Below are 23,459 nucleotides of genomic sequence, written 5' to 3' on the forward strand. Positions count from 1 at the left end.
TGCTGCCCATGAAGAACCCAGTGCTTCTGTCAGGGAGGCCTGTTACAAAGCCAGGCTGTTATTCCTGCGCTGCAGTTCAAGGATGGGGGTAAGCATCCGCAGTGCTCACCACTCAGGACCGGGAAATCACTTCCCGAAACGTTATGCTTTCCAGCTAGAACAAAAACGTGATTTGTTCTCATCTGGGTGAAGAAGAAGAAAAAAATCCACTCACATTAAAAAAAAAAAAAAAAAAAAAGGAGGGAGGGAAGTAAAAGATTTACAAGTTTCTTAGCTTTTTCTAAGAAAAAAAAAAAAAAGAAAAGGATAGCAAAAACTGCAAAACTCCATCTTCCACTTTTAAATAGTGTGGGAAAAACCCCAAAAAATCTCAAGATCTCTGCTGGAAAACTTGAAAAAACAAGCAATCCAAGAAACCCCTATTAAGCATTTCCAAGAGGTTCTTTTTAGCCTTAGAATCTATTTTATGGAAGGCAGAGAAAACGGGGTCCTATAGAATTCATCATGTCAGATTAAGCAAACATACTTAATATTCCCTGAACAGGACTCTGACTGAGGCTCTCCAAAGATTAAATGTCAATAATTTACTTTAAAAAAAATTAAATTTCAGGGAATTTTGTAAATAGTGCATAATTTGAGGTGATACTAGATTGTAGTCTAGAAACACCATAGCGCAATCTGGATAAGCTGTGCTCTCTGGCACTTGGAATAAATGATCTGGTTTAAGTATTCTTGATGGCAGTTCAGAAGCACAGACAAAAAACATTTGGGAATGGAAAACAATTAGCCCAATTACCCCTCTGGAAAAAGCAAAAAAAAAAAAAGATAAAAAGCATCTACACAACTCTGCAAAACCCCTGTGTATTTAAATACACTCCTAGCACTCAACTGTTAAAAAGTAAAACAAAAAACGGACTAACGGGTTAAAAATCAGGTTTAGGTGCTGAGCTGTTACAAAGAGGAGTTCACTTGGCATTTGGACAGTGTTAAAACAACGTTTTTAATGTGGATGCTAGTGCAGAACCCGGGGATTAAACACAAAGAGACGCAGACAGCTCCCACATGCAGGAAAAGGAGGTTACAGGCACAGCAGCCCCAGCGCTTGCCCATCACCGCGGGGAGGAGGAAGGGACAGGCATAGCAACCACAAGCCCAAAAGCAGAAAAGCGCATACCTTCAGCTTGGAATGAAAATCACGAGATTTCCTTCTGGCAAGAACCTGAATGTGACTAGACACCTGCAGGGTAGGGGAAGGGAGGAAACAAAGGAAAAGCCTGTAACCATGGAGATGAAAAGCCCCCTACAACTGGGCAAGCCAAACGTACCTTAATGGCGGCTTGAATTTCTCGAACTTTCTTTCTTGCTAAGACCTGTATGTGACTAGACACCTACATTGTTCAGGTTTATAGGGGGAAAAAAAAACAACAAACAAAAGAAAAACAAAAAGCAAATCAAATTTTTAATGTCTATTTTTTCTTAAAGAAAAAAAAGGAAAAAAAAGAAACTTTTCCAAGGGGAGGAAGTTATTTGCATCTTCAGTAAGCTCTGCTGTTAAAGATACCACATTCCCAGCCAGATACCAAGCTCTTAGCACTGAGGCTTAACAATACAGGTCATCATTGCAGTGACTTGATTAAGGAAATAAAAAAGAGAAAGGAAAAAAAAGTGTAACCCACCAGGTTGTGCATTCAGCTACAAGATAGAAGACACAGTTCACAGCTGGACACAGCCCACGTGCTTTGGTACTGATCCCATCCATGCCCAGGCCCTGAGCTCTCATGTGGGGAGCCCAAAGGATTTCTACCCCATCTGCTGGGGATGCAGATGCCCACTCTGACCATTTGCCACTAGGCTTGAGACATAACTTGGCACCAAGAAATTTTATTCATTATTTATTGTGCTCTGCAGCTCCAATGAGGAGAGACTCAGGCTCCATTTTGACTCCACTGAAATGCTTTAAATTCTGGCACAAATGATAAAATACTGGCACAACACAGGTCCCTGAACCCCTGCTGGTTTCCTTGGTAATCTCAGCATCAAGTCTGCCCACAAAACTTTTGTGTAACTGGGGACCAGTAACTTGACATCAGTTTGAGTGATGCCCAGGTCTGGCCCATGGCTGTTTTGCCCAGAAATTTGTGCAAACCCTATCCCGCCCTACACGAGTTATTGGTCAGAAGTTGCTGCCTGTGCAGTGAAGGGTCTGGGCCCAAATTCACATTCCTGTTTACCCAGGGACATACTGAATCCAGGCTGTTGCTGATGAGGGTTTAATGATGCTGCCCAGCATTGCTTGGTAGGGCTCAGCATCCTTCAGCCTTCTGTGTGAAGGTTTAAAACCTGCAGCAATGGCGAAAACCACTAAAGGGAAATCTATTCTCGTTTGACCCAGGACATAACAGATCAGGTGGTGCACATTTTTCCTGCATTAGTTACAATTCCTCTCTGGGAAAGAACAATGCCAAAAAAAGGAGAAACTATTACTTCCTCCCTCTGTAAGACTATTCTGTGACAATAGCACCTGTATTTTAGTAGGGAAGCAAACAGAGATGCATCAATGAGCACAGTCCCTGAAGGCTACATTCGAGAAGCACCTCAGGAACCAGTGTGCAGTAATTCAGAGTTATACTGCTGCTTACTGAGCAATTTTGCAGTCAAACACCTAGACTGAGTTTTCACATATGTTCATTTGTTTTGCTTTCAGTGGAATATTAGTGGTGTTAAAGGTTATACAAGAAGCACAATCATAACATTTAATCACTCAGTTAAAACTCCAGAGTAGCGACAAACTTTTTAAAGCACTCAGTCTAAAGTGATTTATGAATTGCTCTAGAGGGATGTGCAAGTACGGAGGCAGACATCACCACACGTAGCCAACACAGCCCTCCTGCTTTCTTGGCACATGCTGGCCAAGCATCTAACCCCAAGCTCTGCATTTTGACTCCTGAGGCAACTTTATGATCCCAGCATAACTTCCAGTTGCTGGAGCTCGCATGGGCAAGGCAGGGTAGAACTGGGGCCTCTGTCTTTAGTTTGTGATTTCTTTGTGAATCTTTGGTTTGTTCCTTTTCCACATGCTGCAGTTCACCTCCTTTCTGATGCCTTTTTTCATCCCTCACACACATGCTTCCTTCCTAACTGACAGGGGACACCACCCAGGGCAAAACAGCACCCAAAGTGCTTCAAATCCGAGTGCTGGCAGCTTTGTGTGACCCAGTGTCACCTTTCCCTGCACTGCAGAACATGCAGAATGAGCAAGTGTGCAAGCCTCTGCCTTCCCTTTGTCACACGTGCAGGGGGAGAAGGGCAATCTCAACTGCTGACATTAAAGCAAGGAGGCTCTGCCATTTGTGAAACACTTTTAAACAGCAAAAGGGTGTAGTAACCACTGCACAAACTACACAGATCATGGGCCTTCTGCAAGGCTGCTGATTGCTGTGAATATTATAAATTAAAGGATTTAGTCATATGAGATAAATTAATGGTTATGTGGTAATCATCTGAAAAAAACTTAAGACAGTTTTAAGGTTTATTCTGACTCTTGGATGAATGAAATTTTACCATGGTCAAAGACCAGGAGCCAGAAGGCTCTCAGGGCAATTTTAAAATTATGTTTATATCCTGTAGCAACTACTGGCCATAAGCTTAGAGCATGGTTATGACCAGTTCTTCTAGATAATTTTTATTTATTTACCTCTCATATCCAAGAATCATAGCCTCTATTATAAAGCCAAATTCTCTTAACTTTTAAGAAGTTCCATTATTTACCATTTCAAAATAATTATTATATTATAATAATATATACAGAAATAAGGCACAATGCTTTATGGCTTTGCTTCAACTTTTGAATTTTTTTATGAAATATGGGGGGATAATAGCTTCATGTACAGACAGATTAATAAAATATTAATCCTCAAACCACCACAACATAAGCCCTGGAGTTTTAAATATTCTCTAAACAGCATGTATTTAATCTGAATAGTGAAGTCAATACATCATCTCATCAGAGCTGAAGCACAGACAGCCACTGCAGCCAAAAATGCCATGTTTTGTCATTCACTGACATGCATACTTCCCCACTGGGTTATTTTACCTGCTTCCTGGTCCGTGTCTTCCCTGTTCTAAGTTTGATGTATCTGGCTATCAATTCATTCCTACCTGAAACAAAGAAAAATTCATGGTAAGGGACAAGCAGCATCACACCCAGAAACACCATCAAAATGCCACATTTGAACACGAGCTTCGCGCATATCAGGTTTATGTTTTCTTACACCTACGCCACTTTCCTTTGCAAACAATTTGCCAGCATTTCTCATTGTTCACCAGTGTTTCCCTTCCATCTCCCTGACAGGCATTGCAGGTGCCACAGGAACTCTGCAGAGGACCACGAGTTCAGTGTTTCCCCACCAAAGTCCTGCAGCAGTTTGCAGGCAGAGGCACCTCCTTGGCCAGCAGCAGTGCCCAGAATGATCTCTCACTGGAGAACCTCCCATGCTGGGGCTGCCACAAGGTCTGGGCTCCTCTGGTTTTGATTCCTACTGCTCCAGGTGGTGCTTGTTCCCTGGGTCCCCTGTGGGGAGAAGTGGCTGCTCTTGAGCTGGTTGTGTGCTACCTACGCCTAAGTGCCAATCACACAGATGTGACACCTTCTCTCCAAGTTTTAGTTCTGCAAGGAAGACAGCAAAATCTGTCCTTCCTACCAGAAAGCCTCCTCCAGTGGTGCAAATCACTGTCCCAGTTCAGCAGGTTATCAATCACACCCTTAACTGCACTCACAAGAGTGGCTGCCCTGCAGTGCTGAAGTTCCTGTGGGAGCAGGGCTGATCAACACGGTGGTTTGTTATTCAGAGCTCAGTTGCTCTTTGAAATGTGAAATACTTCCAAGTCTCTAAAATGGCTATTTGACTCTTCTTCAGTCACACATTATGCTACCTAATGCAAATGAACATTTTCTATCCAAATAATTTCCTTCCTAAGTATTGCTGACATGGAAGATAACACAAGTTTTATGTGGTGTCCTGTTTATTTTCACTGCATATTATGTTACGTCTCCATGAGTTGTAATAACTTAAATATACTTGTTCAACAAGTCCTAAGCTACAGAGCTATTTGCATTCAGCACGGGGGAAAAGCAGCTCGTGCGTAGAAAATGAGAAGACTGATTTAGCAGAGAGCTGAAAATGGGGAGGTTAAGAAAATAACTTGTCACCCACCAAGCTATTTTGAAGTGGATGAGTACATACCTGGGGAATGCAGAAAATTATTATATCAGCCAGGCCTTCAAACCCTTACAGTTTTAATGTGGGGGAGAGATGGGGAAGTTTTGAAGTAGCCTGCATATGTTTGAAGGGCATTTTGTTGACTGAAAGACTGAAGACATTTAGTCAAACTAGACTTTTTTCTTCTGTCTCCCCCTCTGAGCCTTATTTTACACCGTTTGTATCAAATGTCTCATGGTTCCTGTCTCTTCCATGTTTGCTAAATGGGTACCAGAACATGAAATATCAGCATGCTTCAGAGCAAGAGCTGCATTTTTGTTTTGGTCTGGACTGTGTGCCTCATTTCCCACAACATGCCACTGGTTTGTAACTCCTCAGCAGGTCTCTTCAGGACAAACTTCAAGAGGTAAATTTTGCGTGAGCAAACAGTTACACAAACCAGCCACATTTCTGCACACAAATGAGGGATTTCCGTATGCAAACAGAGGAGCAGGTAGTTACCTAATTTCATGCAAAGGCCTTGTCTTCAGGCTGAACAGTTCTGCAGCCTGTAGTGCCCACAAGATACTTACCATTTGCAGTGAACAAGTGCCTTTGTGTTCATGGGGTGAAACCACGGAATGCTGCACCTCTGTATCTCCCTATTCTTGTGTTCTTTCTCATTACCCAAACAGAAGCCTGCAAGAGCTTCTGCAGGCCTGCAAGGCTGTCTGTGGCTTGGTGAGATGCAGAAATCACCACAGTCCTGCAATCATTAGGGTGACAGGTGGTATGGACATTTTTGTATTTCTAAATGCACATTTTTATTTAATTGGGGAATGCCAGCCCTCCAGAAAGTACCTGCTTTGCATATGTTTAAGTGTAAGCACACATTAATAGCCAGAATGGGTTTTTTTGATGCAAAAAGATGGTCAGATTGTTCTGATCAGCAGCTGGTGACTGTGCAAGGCCAGTGATGCTATAAGGTGATGTAAAGGATATGATGCCATCTCTTGTCCCTCTGTCTGTGCTGCAGATGTTTCAAACACCTGGGCACAGCACAGGTCACTTCAGCCACCCCTTGCCCATTAAGGCAGCCCTATGCAGCCCTCGCCCACAGCTGAGGTCTCACAGTTCTCCTCCCAGACAAGACAGCTAAAAAGCTATTCTTAAAGGAAAGCTCAGGTTCCCAGGCAGCCACTTGACAGGAAAAGCATCTTTATTAAAAACACCAAGCACTGAAAGTCTAGACTATTATTTGAGTGCTGTCTCTGATTGAGCCCCAGTCCATCCATGAAATGCTTTGGCTTCACTCAAGGGGGGTTTCTGTAGCCATTATCTAGCTGGGCAGGGCTATGACTAACAAGACTGCAGTTTTGGCGAGTGATCGCTTCCCTGAAGCTGAAGGCTATCCATAGCCTAACTCCAGAAGAGTCAACAGGGTGGAATAATTTGCCTTAACTTGCAGGGATGAGGAACTCCACAGGGAACCATAAAAAGTGGTCGAGGCAAAAGCCTAACATATAGTTTCCTTACCACCATGTTTTCAACACAGCAAGGACACATGCATCAGGTTTAGCCAAAGCAGGAGATACTGAAGCCTCACTAAATACCTTCTCCCTGGCCACAATGATCTGAAAAGACATAAATTCTTTCCTGGGTTACCAAAAGCCATAAACACAAACAGAAGCACTGCCTGACATAAACAAGATAGATGCCCCCAACTAAAAGTTTACAGCCTAAATGTTATCTACCAAACATTGGTGCTCTTCTTTACCAGCTCTGACAGATAGGGACAGAAATGATCTTATCTCCAGATCAACTAAAGCCCAAAGAGGATTTTAAAGAAAGGAAAGCTTAATAATCCTAAAAACACCCTTTCCTGTTCTTGGGAACGAGAAGAGTCTGAAACAAAAGGAGGCTCGAGGAACTTCTTTAATTGGCCATTAGAAACCTTAGGGTGAAAAATGCTCATTAGTAAATAGATCTGTTTTCTCTCGAAGAGCTCAGCTGTGGAAATACTTTCCATACACGCCCTCCTTCTGTCTTCTTGTCATATATATCTGGGAAATTGCCTGGCAGAAGAGAAGGGGTCAGATTTATGAACTGTAAATTTTCAGCTCTTTCTTCTTGTCATTCGCTATGACAGCATCCTACTTTGAATGTCTTGGTTCAGGTATCAAAGAGCAGCATGGAGAAGTGCCTGGTTAGATAAAACATCTTCACAGCACAGGAATCTTTTCCAAGGATCTTGCAAAAATCAGGATATTTTACATAGGCTGCTTCTTGGAGTCTGCTTTTTTCCCTGTTAATTCAGACTTTATCTGTCATGTCCTGTGCTGTCAGTGCAACTGCAAACTATCACTCTCCCTGGACTGATGCTGAGGAAGAGGCATTCTGTGCAATGGAACATCTTTTTTAATCATGGCATGGAGTAAAGATGGAGAAAACAGCTAGAAAACAGTGCAGATGCCAAAAACCTGTGAGGCTTTACAGAGAGACAAAGCTCTACTGTGGCCCCTCCAAGGGAACAGCTCCCTCCACCTTCCCAAACCACTGCCCCATCCCTGAGTGCCACCACGCTCAACAGGGAGTGTGTGGTGATCCTGGACACCTCTCAGGCAGCAGACAGCCGACACTTCTGCTCCTCTTGTTCAAAATAAGTAGAAGCAGCTGCAAAGTGGGGAGGCTCCCACCACCCCTCCCCGGGGGAGGCAGTTGTTGCTCTAACAGAGGGCCCTTGTGCAGGGAGCCTCCCCCACCAACGCTGTTTCCAAGAACAGCCTAAAGCAGCCAAGCACTGGCCCCCATAAAGGTCTCCATGAGGCTCCCTGGTCCATCCTTGGTGCTAAGGGTGTGTTTGTCCCCACTTTCCCAACACCAGCAATGCCCTCAAAGGTGAAAACCCACCCCTGACTGAGGAAGGCATAACTGGCAACCCCTTCATGGGCCAGAAACGGGACCACCACCACCTCTGCCTCAGGGGAGCCAACAGAGCACCACAGGCAGCTCTACCAGGACCTGCACGAGCTGTGGACATTCTCCTGGCCACACCATGTCCCTTTTCCCATGTCCTGGCCACGGGCATCACTGCTCAAACCCAGGCAACAGGGCAGGGAGCTGGTGCATCATGTCCCTGAGCAGCCGTGAGGCCAGCGGGCGTCTTTATTTAGAACATTAATGACACAAATTAAACCTCTGCCCTCCCAGCTCCCAGTAATAGGCACTACCCGAATGGGATAAAAATAGGCAAGTGTGGGAAATAAAGCTGGCTAGCAACTTGAAAAAGAACAGCTGATTTTAAAAAGTTTTCATACTCAGCCAAATAATTCAAGTAACGATTGAGTAGAAAAGCCTATTTTATCAGACAATCAAATACTATGAATTTCTTCAAATTCTGCAATACTGTGGCTTCTTCAAATTCTAAAAGACAGGTATTTCCCATCCTGACTGCAAAGTCGGGGAAGAGAGCTGCACAATTTCATCTCCAAAATCATTCTCACAGCCATGTTTACCCATAGCAAAGCTGTTTTCAGCCAGTTGTGGTGAACTCCAATTCTGCTTGGCCTGGTCATTGCACAGTGCTGCCCATGTGCCTGGGGGCCAAATCTGGAGACCTAGTGGGAATTTTGCTCGATGAGGAAGCAGGCTGTGAGCACTCTCCTGGGACAGTCCCCATGAGCAGCACCCAGCTCTTTGTCTGGCTACTGCGCCCAGGCTGGATCCAGATCCCACCCCAGGCATGGACACTGTCAGCAGGGATGTGCTGGTTTGAACCCTTTCCTCATCAGAAGGTGGGCACAGGGTCCTTGGGCAGCAGAGCTTGTGGCCTGTGGAGGAAAAGCTGCTCTGTCATGGTGCTCAGGCCCAGCACTTTTCTGTTCCGTTTTGCCGGCAGAATATCCGGCTTTGGGAGATCCCGCCTCAAATTCGGCACCGCCGCTTTCTGAAGACGCCTTATAGCTAAATTGGCTAACAAAAAGCCTCTTGTAGATAAAAGAGCTCTGCGAGTCAACAACTGGCTAAGCAGTTTAAACCTCTAAGTAAGGCATATTCTATTTAAACGTTATAGGCAAATCTAATTTAAGCTTTTAAAAATATTATGGGCAGGTGTTTAAGTCGCGGGCACACTGGGCTGTGCTGGGCTGGGAGGGGGCTGGGCGCCGCTTCCCAGGCGGGCAGCATTTTGTTCAGCCAAGCTTTCTGCAGAAGGGCCACGTGACAGAGGCCAAATAAACAGCATCTGGGGATTTTCAATTACAGACCTTCACCCAGCATGCCTGCACTGTAATCTCTACCAGATGAGGCTCAGGCCTCACTATTTTCAATAATTCACACACTGTGTACACATAACATGACAATAAGGGCATTCATGCAACCGCCTGATTCGCACATCAAAGCTCCCAAATGGCCAGCTGTAAGCATGCTTACTGCTGAATAATTCATTCTTTTCACAGGCTTGAAAAAACGCTCAGCGGGAGTTGGCAAGCTTGTGTTCTTTCCTGTGTGGTATGCTAAACTCAAATTTTGAAAGAGGTACAGCCCCACTAAAAAGAGTCAGAGATACAACTATTTAAATGTGCATTTGCGAGCTCTCGGATGGCTGCTCACAGAAAAAAAAAAAAAAGAAAGAAAAAAAGAGGAGAAAAAAGCAGCTCTACATTTCCAAGTGGATAGCAGAGATAAGAGGAAATAACCAACATATCCTCTGAGGCAGGTGGTTAACAGAAATAAAATGATAAAGCTGTTTTCTGGCTGGTAAAATACTTTTTACACATATTATTCCTGGCTAAAATTTTTGGATATACCAGGCGCATAACAGTCAACAAGTTCAGCAGACTTGAAATTTCCTCATACTTAGCATAGATTTTCTACTAGATGGCAAAGAGGGTTTTTGTTAAGACTAACACATATGAAAAAGGCAAACACAGAAACACCAGAGCTAATTCTGTAACTCCTATTTACTGTTCTCAGCGATACGGGTTGAATACTAATTTCTACATGATATTTTAACAACTCCAAACTTGCAGCAATGTCTCTGAACATTTAACTTGCAACAAGTGAATGTTCCAGATTTTGTAATACTTTCACTTAATGCAACAGAACCATCATTTCTTTAGGAGAAAAAAAAAAAAGGGGAGGGGGGGAGAAAAAAGAAGGGTCTGCTTCATAATATCAAGTTTTCTTGACTGTCAATCAGTGCCTAAACCAGCAGGATCAACTAGTCATGACCTCTTCTTATAGCAAACACATGCTGCTTACCAGCTGTGGGCTGTGTTTTTTACATCCTTTTCTCTATCATTCAGAATGGCTTCCTCCTAATCACAATAATCCCAAAAGTGCTAAAACATATCAATCGTCCTCTAAGCCCTGCCTACAAAAGGCCAGCCGTCCGGCCTTTATGGGCTTGTCCAACAGCAGCTGATACTTCATTCAACTACAAATCCAATTTAGCAGTTACAAGAGGTTTAGCATCACTGGAAAAATATTGGTGTTGATCCTGCACTCTTAAGTCAGCAAATATTCCTTTGCCATATTGTTTAGCTTTTTCTGCCATATTTACACTTCTGCTGGATTTCCCTGAGTGACTTCAACAACAGCATTTAACCTCTGAACTGGTAATATTTACAGTTGATCAAACAGTGATTTTTAAAATATGTTTACCACAATTACAGAAACATAAGCCTATTTGAATTCCAACTGTTATAATTCAAAAAAAATCCCCAACCAACAACCCTAAAAACAAACACAGTCATTTCACTCAAAACCATAGAGCACTTTGTGTACCAGTCATGCAGGATGTTATTTATTATAGCCCTTCGGGCAAGTTCATGGCAATTCTTTCACTTATGTATTTTTAATTGCCAAGTGAGCCAATGCAAACACTCCCTTGATTCCCCCTACACCTTTTCTATTTTATTTTTTCCCCCTGTTTTCCTGGTTTTCTTTTTTTTTTTCCCTTTTTCTTTTCCCCCTCTTTAAGCAGCAGTATATGTTGGAGGGCTGGGGCCCAGGACACAGGCAGGTCTCACAGTCCCCAGGGAACGGGATTGGATCAAAAACATTAACTGTGTGTCTTCAACCTGCTGCAGTTTGTTGGTGCTCTGAAACCTTTGGGAGCCAAGGGTCTGGCTCAGAATTTAGGTCAGGACCATGCAGAGAAGTGGCCATGCAAGGACAGGACCAGGAGGGGACAAAGACCTGAGGGTTCCTAAAACGGGTTTTAAGGGCTGCCCCAGTGGTGTGTGTGTATGCACTCACACACAAAACTACAGTGAGTCACTTAAATATTATTACACACAACTTAACTGCTTTCAAGGCATACCCTAACTGGGCTGTCCAAGAGGAGAGGGGAAAGAAAAGATCCCAGAAACAAAATAACCGAAATAATCCCTTCAGATGCTAATGAGCGAACAATTACAATGACTCATCGAAGTTATATCATAATGATACTTCCAAAGAAAAGAACTTTTTGTGTATTGTATTAAAACCAACAACAATAAAATGATCCCAGATTGAATCAAGACCACAGTTTAATTTACACAGCAAAAGGGAAATGACCTAATAGTAGCACAGAAAGATATTCTCCTCATGTCAAGTCTTAATCTTTGGGTTTTATCCCAGCTTCAGTTTTAGAGAAAACAATGAAAAAGACCCATAGACACATCTGGTTCAAAAGTGTTCATTGACATTAATGCAATGCATTGGATTCTGTTTGGCAGGTCCTCATACTGGGAAATATTCCACATAAGCAATGTTTATTAATTTTCCTCTTCTGATTTTTTAAAAACACAGGCAGAATATATTTCAAAAAGAGAGGAGTAATCCAGAGAGCTCTCTGAATATTCATTAATTAATATTTTGTCAGTGTCAGTTGTCTCAACAAAAGAAGGTTTTACAATTTACTCTAAGTCCCTTTTAATTAAAATTTAAATGCTACAAAAATACATGGCTTTTTTTTTTTTGCTCCTACTACTTACAACAAACTGTATTTTACTGCAACCAAAAATGCATTTCAAAACAAACAGCAATTTTTATGCTTCAGAATATACAAAGAAATCCCCACAGGAGAAAAAAAAAATCCCCAAACTTGACCTTTGCCATATCTCTGGATCAGCTACCTATGTTTAGTGGATTATACAAAAACCTGGATGTCCTTAATCTGACATTGTGGGTTTTTTCCCCTGCTCTGATAGGAACTGTCAGTAACCTCTCTGCAAAGACCCTGTGCAAATTCCACATGCAGTTCCCGGGTTGGTTTCTGAGGTAGTTGCAGTTTCTCAGTGACAGGAGCAGTTCAGAAAGGAGCAGACTCTTGCCCAATGCTGCTGATAGAAACTCTGATTTGGACAGGAATCCTTCAAATACACAGACAATGGACTGGCTGACCTGTCATGCATGATGGATGAGTTAAGGGGATTAAAACCACTATTTGCATTAGAATAGATAAAAATTAGCAAAATAGAATTTCTCAGTAGGTGGCTTCAGTTCTGTTTGTTCTCTTAGGCAAAATGAAGTTCATTTTTAAAGGAATTATGATTGTTTAAGTAATGCTTATTTGCAGAGAAGAAATTCTGGGTGCTGGTTTGCTTCCTATTGTTTATTCTTTAAGACATACACTTTAACTATCACAAAAGTATCCTTTTCTCCCCGTGTTTATTACTAGAGCATTACACAACTACAGTGTTCTAACCACTTTAAACTGTATGTATACCTTAATGCTTACATGTTCCTAAGCTGCATATATCCCCCAAAAAAGTGGTTTGAGTTCAGGGAGAAATGATCAAAAAGACCAAAAAATTGCATTAAATTGTGTGTTGATGCTTCGGTGAGGTTCTGAGTACAAGCCTGTGACTCAGGAACTGTAAAAGGCAGATGCTTGAATCACTGCAGGTTTCTTTTGATCAGATTCATATTGCACACAGTGCTGCTACTTAAAAGACTCTGAGATGGCTGCACAAAGTGACCTAATGAAAGGCTGGCCTCACAGAATATCATTATACTGTTTATACAACATAGCTTTGAGAGAAATCTGTATGGACAAATTGGTGCACACAGGCAGGAAAACAGATGCAGAAACTGCAGAAACATCCATCTCCCCCTCACTCCTGCTGACAGCAACCAAGACCTGTCTGTTTGTCAGACCAGGGCTGTGCAAACCATGGAGCTCCTGCTCTTTGCAAGGCTCACACATCCAAAGTGCAGGCAGCCAGGAGCCTCCAGAAAATCCAGCACCTTTTAAAACACACGTCTGTGTGCTGCCAAATATGTTACTAAACTCTGCCTGTTTTCCCAGTGAACTGCAGTCAGACCAGCGGTATGTTCCACCATGCCCTACAGCAGCACCAACAGAGAGCAAAGCTGAGGCAGTAAGAAGGCACATTTCTTCCAGAGATGACATTACCAACAGCAAAAGCTGTGACGTGATTTCTCAACTCAGCATTTACTGTAAGGAGATTTTAAGAGAGCAGGTCACTTCTCTCACTCAGTGATGGGGGTTCTGGCAACCTCAGGTTGTCTAAAACAGGGCAATGCCAGATCCTGCAGCCATATAGCTCTGTGCATCCACAGGCAAGGGAACACCTGGTGAGCTGCCTTCATTTTCAGCTCTACAGACCCTGCACCGGGATTTCATGCAACTCTTTGCAAAAACTCTTTGTTTAGCTTACAACTTACTTGGTGTCTGTGTCCCAAGCAGTTAAGATGCTTTATTTTCACAGCAGGTGCAAAAATGTATTTAAATTTTCACTATGTCCAGGGTATTTGGCCTTGGTTTGTGTTAGATGACAGCTTCTGACACCAGATGGGCCAAGTAGAGAAACATTTGACCAGCATATGAAAGAGCTTGGGATACATCCAACAGCAACCTTGGTTTCCAAGTTATTTCACAAGCACAAAGTAGCATTTTGTGGAGATTTTATAGCTAACAGTGTCATTCTAGCTACAGTACAATAAATACTATGCACCAATTACAAACCCACAAGAGAGACGTACAACATACTTGAGTTACAGGGTAAGTCATTCCTTGCAAACTCAGTCTCAAAACACATTTAAATTTGAGATTCCCTTAACTCTTCTTTTTTCAGCGTAAAGAAAGACCTCTCCATACTTCCTTCCCATTAGATCAGCTGCCCATTCCTGCCTCCCTGCAGAACCCAGCTGGTCACTGATGTTCGAGCTGAAGTGGAGGAGAACAATATTGCTGCACTTCTGAAGGATTCCCAAGACACCAGTCCAAGGAGAGAAAAAGAAACCTTAATGTCATCATAAACTCAGGTATCAGAAAACCACAAACTGTTTAAGAACAGAAGACACCACTGCTTATTTTGAAGTTCAGCTAAGAGGTACAGCAATGAAAAGCTGAGTAATCAAATAATACTGCACCATAATGCATTTTGTTTAAATTTGGAAGTGTTCCTCATAACCTACTCATTTGTCAGAGAAAAAAATGCCTGCTTGGCTCTCCCTGCCCCTCTGCCCCAGGCTCCAGCATCCCACTGTACATCCCAAGCAGGGTAAATACCATGCTGCTGATTTCATTATAATTGAAAACCACCATTCATGCCTTTCAAAATCTGCAGGGTTATCTTGGAGAATCATAAGAAAATTTTGCTTTGTGTAGCCACCAAATGCATTAGAACCCTAATATTTGTAATCTTTGTCACATATTTTTTTAGTTAAAGTGGTTGTTTTGGTTGATGGGAGGGCTCTTTAAAGGAAAACAATTTAAGGGGTAGGACATGCCAGAGAACTGAAAGAAAATCACCGTTATTTATAATCTTTTCACCACTTACTTGTTTCTATAGTAAATCACTACTTTCTTTTGCTTCCCAGCTCATGGCTTTACTTTACATAACATTTATTCAAAAAGTGTACATTTGGAAAGCTTTTCTTTGTTTGTTTTGGATAAATGAGTAATGAAGTGCAAACACTGTGTCACGCGTAATTTTTAATCCCACTTTCTTTAGGCCTGATGAAGCAGGAGAGAAACTTCACAGGTTGTTTTGTGCCTGAGTACCACTGAGATGGGACTGGAAGAGGAGACTGGGCTTCCAGCTGCAGCTCTGTCGAGTCCCTGTGCTCCCCTCACAGTTTTGCCTGCTATAGATGTTAGTTCTCTACATATCGCAGTGAAAAAGATTTGTGAAAGATGCCTCTCCTCCACCCACATCCATGGTTATCCTATGGAGCAGCCCCAGACACCAGTGGCTTCTATTCCTGACAACAACAGTGGACATTTCACAAGGAGCAGAAGGACTTTGCTTCTCAGTTCCGTCACAGAATCACAGATTCATTAAGGCTGGAAACGATCTCTGAGACCACTGAGTCCATTAACCCAGCACCGCTGTGTTCACCACTAAACCACATCTCCAAGTGCCACATCCACAATTCCAGGAGCTGAGGGCTGAGGGCTGGCATTAGAACCAGGATGGGGGCACATGTCCCAGCACAGCCCCCACAGCTGGCATCACCAGACCCATGGGCAGGAGCTGCGAGCAGGGCAGCTTCATGCAGCAGAGGAGCAAAGTTTAAATAAACACACATCTGGAACTGCAGTCAACATTTATTAATGTGGCTTACAGAGTTCTGTCCCTACCAAGCTCCCAGTTTGCTCATGAGACTTTATCATCTGTTTAGTCTAACCTGCTGATATGGTAATCAGTAATCTCTGGTGCATAAAATGATTTCATTTTTCTTTTAATCGCTGGCATTTTATGCATTCTTCTCTCCTGTCTTTCAATGTGCTATCTCTCCTACTATCTCACTCCCTCCTTCTCCTCCCCCTGCCCTTCTTCAACAGTAAGGATAAGTAACACCAATCCTTCCCCTTTCCTGGTTGTTTCCAGGATAACCCTCCATTCTATATGGGTTCATCTTGAAAAGAGCACTTCCCTTCTGCCTGGTCCTTAGTGTGCAGACTCTATCCTGTGCAGGCTGTCACACGCCACAGGAAGGCTGGTTTAGGCGTGCTACTCTCTAGTGGGCAAAGTTCTGACCAAGATTCCTGCATCTGACTTCTACCTTGGCCAGTGGCTGGCTGGATGCATTTTGACACAGAGATAAGAGTTTCAAGTGAGGAAGAGGTCCTGAGTTTTGTCAGTGAGCAGCTGAGACCAACAAATGAAAAAAGGTTTTAAAGTGTTAAATACTCTGTATTTGGATTCAACATTTTAACACTGGTATGAATCCAGGTTCATGCCTTGGGAAAAGGGTATGTCAGAGAATGGCAATGTGCTCAGCACCCCTCTTCCTAAGTTTCTGCCTCTGCAAGCACAGAAACAGCAATCTGTGCTTTGCTAAAACACAGGCAGTGTACAGACTACTACACTGTACCTAAACTTCTGCCAGCTTCACAGGGCACCAAATTTCTTAGTTTTACGAACTTTGAAGCACTGCGCTGTATTTTAAACTGTATATGTTTTGATTGTAAAGGCATTTTCCCTGAGGCAGCTGGCAAATCCATCCTGAACCTGGCTATCACACCACTATCAACATTTTAGCACACACGAGGTTTTTGCTACTAAAAGACAAAGAAATAGTCGTTGGGTCAGCCAAAGGAACTCCATCCGACATCAGGCTGAGCTATAATGTGCACAAAGAGAATAAATTAGTGCTGCAGAGACTTTTCAAGAGTGCTTGCAAGAGTGACACCCCTTTCATCTTTGTGAGATGCATATGAATACATCAGGACTCACTACTCCAGACACTAAATTGAGGCATAGACTGCTTTTCCATAAGGACTGGTGGACATGGTAGTGTTAGGTTAACAGTTGGACTCGATGACCTTAGGGATCTTTTCCAACCTAAATGATTCTGTGAGTCTATGACATAAGAAGAAGAAGTAAAAATATACTTACCTCAGAGGCTCACAAATGTTTATATGAAGCTGTTAAAAAGCTGAGATTTAAAACAACACATCCATTTAAAAGAAAGTGAAAGGTTGTTTCTGGTATGGCTGATGCAGTTACATGTTTTCTGTTGGGGGAAATTTACAGCCACATTATTGCTGTCAAGGAGGGTAGTGAGCCACAAGGATTTCCAGATGCCATGTGTGAAGTTTCTCATTTCCCCTAGTATACCAAAGTACATTATCACCCAAACTCAAACAAGCTTTAAAAAGTGTCTGTCATTAAAACATGTGTGGCCCCCTTTCCTGGACTTAAGAGATTTGGGGTTTTTTCTTCTCCTTTCCTTTCTTTTTAAGCCAGATGGGAGAGGGCACTGCAGCACTCCCAGGGGCCCAGTTGCCGATCATACTGATGTTGACAGCAATACTTTGGGCTGCAGCCAAAGTGAGAGGTACATGCTGCACCCTGTCAGTGGGAAACCTGGCTCTGCCAAACAGTAACATTTCACTTGCTGAAACTCAGGCAAAGGAGGGGAAGAAGTGCTGCCATGACGTTTCTCAGAGCAGTTATGAACGTGAAAACAGATTTAAGAGGAACACAGAAGTGTACTGGGTTTGCATGGCCAGGTTTTGGCAGCTTGGGGACTACAGGGGTGGCTGCTGTGAGGAGCTGCCAGAAGCTTCCTCATGTCCAGCAGTGCCAATGCCAGCAGGCTCCGAGACAGACACACCTCTGGCCAAGGCTGGGCCAAGCAGAAATGGCAGCAACGCCTCTGTGATAACAGATTTAAGAAGAAAAAAAGAAGTTATTGCACTGATGTAACTGCAGTCAGACAAGAGCAGGGTGAGAACACGTGAGAGGAACAGCCTTGCAGACACCTAGGTCAGTGTAGAAGAAGGGACTGGAGGTTCTCCAGGCACCAGAGTTGAGATCCCCCCGCAGCCCCTGGTTCAGCCCATGGTGAGGCAGCCATGACCCTGCAGCCCACATTGGATCAGTTTGGGGAGAACTGTTGGCTGTGAGATGCACTCACAGTGGAGAAGTTCCTGGAGAGCTGTCTCCTGTGGGAAGCACCCCGGGCTGGAGCAGGGAAGGACTCCTCTCCCTGAGCAGTGGCTGAAACAGTGTGTGGTGAACTGACCATAACCCCCTTCCCTGTCTCCCTGTGCCACTGGGGGAGGAGGTAGAGCTGAGAAGGAGGGAAGGGTGTGAAGAAGGTGTTTTTAAGGTCTTATTTTTGCTTCTCAGTGTTCTGTTCTGATTTCATTAGCAACAAATTCAATTAATATCTTTAATTAGAGCCTGTTTTGCCCATGACAGTAATTGGTGAGTGATCCCTCCCAGGCCTTATGTCAACTCATGAACCCTTCGTTATATTTTCTCTCCCCTGCCCAGCTGCAGAGGTGAGTGGTAGACTTTGGTGGGTGCCTGGAATCCAGCCAGGGTCAACCCACGACAAGAAGCTAAAACCCACTACAAGAAGCTTAAACATAAAAACATGTTCAAGTTTCTCCTGTACCTATACACCAAACTTGCCATACCAGCAGGCAGCTGAGGGACCTGTCCCATTGTACGGACACCAGTGGGCAGCTGGGACAGCTGCCTGCACAGGAGACCACCCTCACACCTACAGAGAAGGGAATCCTGTGCCAAAAGGACTTTCAAAGGCTTCTGCAAGCCTGAAGCAGAACAACCTCTCTCAGGGCTGTCTGGGACTGCTGCACGCTCAGGCGTGAGGCTTTCAAGGGGCAATAGGTGGAAACAAATGCCTTGCAATCAATCACCTTTCCAACTCTTACTAGCAGAATGGAAGGACAATGAAAGCTAGAAAATCTTATCAGTGAAGTTTTTTGCTTCCGACTGGAATTGTTTTAAAAAGAGGAACCACAGAATTTATGCAAAGGTCCAGCACGATGGTACTGAAAAGAGAACAGAGGTGGAAATATCAGAAGGCTGATGCCATGTAATCCCCACCGATTTTTTCCTCAGAGTAGGTGTTTTGTTAAATGATGTTAACTTGAATCTTTTGCTGAAAATCAAAACTAAATGGGAGATGTTGAGTCCAAAGCAGAGCTGACCCTTCTGTCTCACATCTGGGAACATACCAGCAACAAGATCCTCAGTGGGAGCAAGAAAGGTTTTGCTCAAAACCCAGAATGAAACAAAGTTAAGGAAAGAGGGCATGCTGGAATCCCTCACTCCAGCTGGAGAACTTCCCCTCTCCTGCAGAGCCATAGGCACAAAGTGGCACCTGTTTCTGATGCCGCCTCAGCAGAGTGAAGGCTGAGGAGAGCCCCATGCCAGTGCCAACCAAACTGATGGGAAGCCTGTTTTATGACACAAGCTTTTTACTTCTAGAAACATCTTCCATATCTTCAGCCCTTTCCTATGGTCCTCCCAAAGAGAGTATATACAACATAAGTCTCAGCTATCAAAAGGACACTCTTAGAAACACTAAAGCAAATCCCTGAAGCCACCTTAATCACATCAGACGCTGGGCTTGAAGTTATAACATAGCATTTTCTGAAAGAAATATAGATCTGAGTAACAAAAAGGGTCCCTCAGAAACTCTCACACTCCACATTAATACTTCAGAAAAACTGAATTTCTGCTACAGCAACTGCCGCAACTAGCTGAAGGCTCCAGTGCAGGGTGTGCATGTTTGATGAAACAGAAACAGCCAACGCAATTATTTCCAGAAACTTAGAACAAGTCAATATGGACAAATCCCTTTTCAAACCTACACAGGGCGGATCATTGCCTTGCTGATCTGCCTGAGACTTCATGGCACTCACTCATAGATAAAGAAACTCATCCAGAGTGTCTTCTGCACCTGTCAGTGCTTGATACTCCAATCTTGTTAAAAAAACAAGTTCATAGATTGAAAACAAAAGTGTCACTACAGTGCTTTTAAAACAATCACCCTGGCTTCTCCTTCATCTTTTCATTTCCACTAGATTAATGAAAGACTTCAATTAAAATGTAAGCCAATTTATAAAAGATTTTAAAATTCAGTAACTCAGATCTTTCCATCCCAGCATTTATTTCCTATTGTAACATCTGCCATTCCAGCAGGCTTTTGTTTGCATCTTTTCCCATTCTTACCTGGACAAAAGGCTCTTTTTTATTCTCCAGACTGAAAAAAAAAAGTGAAGATGACAGACATTTCTGTGTGCGTAAGTAAGGTCATTCAACAGTGAACATGAGCTAAATATGCTCAGCAGCTATAAAAATTAGATCACAAACTTTTATGCCTGAATTATTGTTGATTCTCCGAGCACTGGAAATCCTTCGACTTGTGCATCTGAGAAAATGAATCTCCACAGAAATCAGATCTCAGTCAGTTTTCTTTCTCTATATTCCCAAGCAAGACCCCCAAAAGAAGACCTCTGGGTCAACTACTTGTTGGGTGTCTCTCCCATCTGCCCTCCTTCCTGTTTTCAAGACGTTTGTAAAGATGTTTCCTAAAGAACATCACCTCTCCAGTCCACATTAAGTAAGGGATTTGCAGAAGTGACTGGGAAGAACAGGCAGGCAGACACCTGTGGACCACTTTGGAGCTGTGGCCAAAAGAAAAATTCAAGTGAGAGAGTCTTGTTTCACTGTTGCATTCAAATTTGAATCTAAAGCCCAGTTGCTTATGGCATTTGAACATGAATGCAAACAGTGGGCTCAGAAAATTAATCTGAGCCATCTAGATCCTCTGCCCCTGTGGTAAGCAGGAAAGATCATAGGAAAAGAACAACAGGGACCAAAGTGCATCAAGGAGTTTTCCTCTTCTAAGCTTGTAGTTTCACGGCTGTGCTTGAACAGAGGAGATAACAGAAACCTGCAATAAATCTCTTTATGCTGGAGACATTAGTGGGCAAAAATAACAAATTCAATCCCAGTTCCTACATCTGTTCTTTTATACAGCTGATGGTTCATACTCAATATATACATCTTACTAAACTTGAGTTTAAAAAAGTTTGGGATTAAGTAGAAATTATTAACATTTTACAATGTCAAAATGTTTATGGCTGAAAAGATCTGAGTTGGTAAAATTGCTGACTCTATGAGGTTAAATAAATGTTTACCTGGTTTTAGAATTAGTAAATTGTATTAAGTTATATTAACTATTATAATTTATTCTAATTTAAGAAGCTTTAAACCAGTGCAAATTATATAAATTAGTCAAACTTAATCCCTGTGCTTAAGCCTCCTTAAAGTCAATTGCATTCCTTAGTATTTGAAAGGTTTCATTGAAGTCATTGTCAGTGACACCTTTAAGGTGTATGTAAAATGAAAACCTTGATTTCAAATGTAGGTTAATTTTATTTGCTGTCATAAAATAAAATACACTTTAAAAAAAATCTGTTTCCTTTCATATAAATGTCTTGTTTTTTTCCTAAAGTGTGGAAAATAAAACCAGCTAGCATTCAATACCAGGCTCAGTAGAAATCCTTGGCCTGAAAGTTCAGCATTGCTTTCTATGACATAAAATCCAATACCTCCAATAACAGATCACATAAAATTTGACCCAACCTGTTGGCAGGGTTCTTTACCCAGAAATAACATCCCTTTGCATAAAATCGGTGTTTTGAGGGATTGTAATGTTTATGTGACCTGTGGGAAATACACCACCTCTTGTCTGCCCGAGAAGATTACATTGAACCAAAGGATGGCATATGCTCACATCCAGCAAGGCAGACACACCCACTGAGCCATGCAGGAATGGTCTCATCTATAAATACCCAACGTTTTTTTCAGGAACAAAGAAACTACAGCACTTCATCTAGGAACAGCCTCACCCGAATGTGGCTCAGTCTGTAACAACAGAGAAATGGACCCATTTCACAAGAAAAGGATGCATTCCCAGAAGACTTTCTTTGGTTCAAGATTTTCCCATTTTTCCTGTGTTAACCCACTCAACCTGCAACACAAATGCAGGTATCAGTTCCAAAAAAAACCCATACCAGCATGCTGAAGGCATCTGGGAGAGCAGTAAATTACTAGTAGATTGGAAAGATTGATTTGTGAAGAAGTTACAAGGCAGTGGAGACATTGCAATCAGCATGTACATGGTGTAAAGGCCGAGTTTCCCAGCAATCCCTGAATGCCCTCAATTCCCACTAGAAGACTGAAATCAGTGGGAGCTCAGGACATTCAACAATTCATAAAAATTAAAGCAGGGAAACGACTGGTTTTATTGTTTGTTCTTGGCAGTACCCACCAAGAGTGCGACGCTGAAGGAATGCATGATCGATGTTGTGACAACTCTGCAGTTTGGAAAGATTTAAGCAAAAGGGATAGGGCAGTGAAAAGGGGTGTCGCAAGTAAATGAAGTGATCAAAGCTGATGGTGGCTGGCATTCTTTATTAATACAGCAATCTCTGCATTTCGGGTAGAGACTATTCCCAGAGCAGCTCAGCCTACCTGTTACTGACATCCTCATTTCCTACAAATCCCCACAGAAGCGCCTCTCCCTTGCTTCGGAGGGCTGTACTCCAGAGGGCTGTGGCTGTGGGATGTGTGGAGGTTTGTGGGCCAGCTCTGGCACGACACTGCACTCCTGTACCCACTGCAGGTGGAATGAAAGGGGCTGATAAATGGGGTGGGAGAGCAGCACAGGGCGCCAGGGGCTGCCTTGTGGGCACAGGCGTAAGTGCTGCAGTCTGCAGGGGCAGGGAAGACATGTGAGTTGCATAAAGACAGAAGAATAACCGATTTTTAAAAAATTTTTTGTGGGAATATACACAGAGGAATGATCTTAACAAAACAAAGTTTAAATTTTAAGCAAGAAAATACCTTCCAGATTTAAAACAAGCTGCAATGAATGTCCCGTGTTAAGGCACTAAAAACAAAATTGGCAATGCACTAGAAAATATACTGAGAGGAGGAACTTTTGACCTATTCCTTTTTCCCCCTCCCCACTAGATGTATATTTGATATTTTCTTTCTGTATGACCTAAAAACCTATACCTATAAACAGAGCCCCAGGTGACAGGTACACCATGAACTGTGAGATAGGCCTGCAAGACAAATATCCCTGAACCAGCCCAAACTGAACCCCCCTACAACACCAGTACTGTTCTTTGCTTCTGCTCCTGTGGTTTAGTTTTGGGTAGTCCTGTGATGAGCAGACTCCATGATCCTTACGGGTCCCTTTCAACTCAAAGCATTCCCTGATTCTGTGTCTCTTCTCAGTTACATTCCTCTAAACCTGAGCCACACCCAGCAGACCCTCCTTGCTTATCTTTATGGTTTTCTTACACAAAACAGAGAGTAAGAAAAGTAGGTGGTAAATCACTGAATGATTACTCTTCAAGAGGAGCTGTGGCAGGTTAGTATTGTTTTGATGTCACTTTTCTTGTTTATCTCACTTTTTCTAACAAATTTCAGTTTTAATTTAAGCACAGGCTTTGCATTTCTT

The 23,459-nt window shown here is 42.8% G+C and overlaps 1 protein-coding gene across 10 annotated transcripts in view; it reads right to left on the reverse strand.

Annotated features, from left to right (window-relative positions):
- TEAD1 (TEA domain transcription factor 1) overlaps positions 1-23,459 on the reverse strand; it is a 152,528-nt gene that overhangs the window by 39,252 nt on the left and 89,817 nt on the right. For 4 of the 10 annotated variants that reach the window (XM_010405303.4, XM_010405301.4, XM_039552602.1 and 1 more), the window contains exons 3-4: positions 4,094-4,158; positions 1,175-1,237 (exon numbers count right to left, since the gene is read on the reverse strand). In XM_010405303.4, the coding sequence (XP_010403605.1) occupies positions 1,175-1,237; positions 4,094-4,158 (128 nt within the window). Of the gene's footprint in view, positions 1-1,174; positions 1,238-1,325; positions 1,389-4,093; positions 4,159-23,459 lie in introns of all 10 variants that reach the window. The other 6 variants (XM_039552599.1, XM_010405300.4, XM_020584591.2 and 3 more) reach the window with 2 other exon arrangements.

Source organism: Corvus cornix, chromosome 5 (assembly GCF_000738735.6).
Source record: "Corvus cornix cornix isolate S_Up_H32 chromosome 5, ASM73873v5, whole genome shotgun sequence".
Classification (NCBI taxonomy): Eukaryota; Metazoa; Chordata; class Aves; order Passeriformes; family Corvidae; genus Corvus; species Corvus cornix.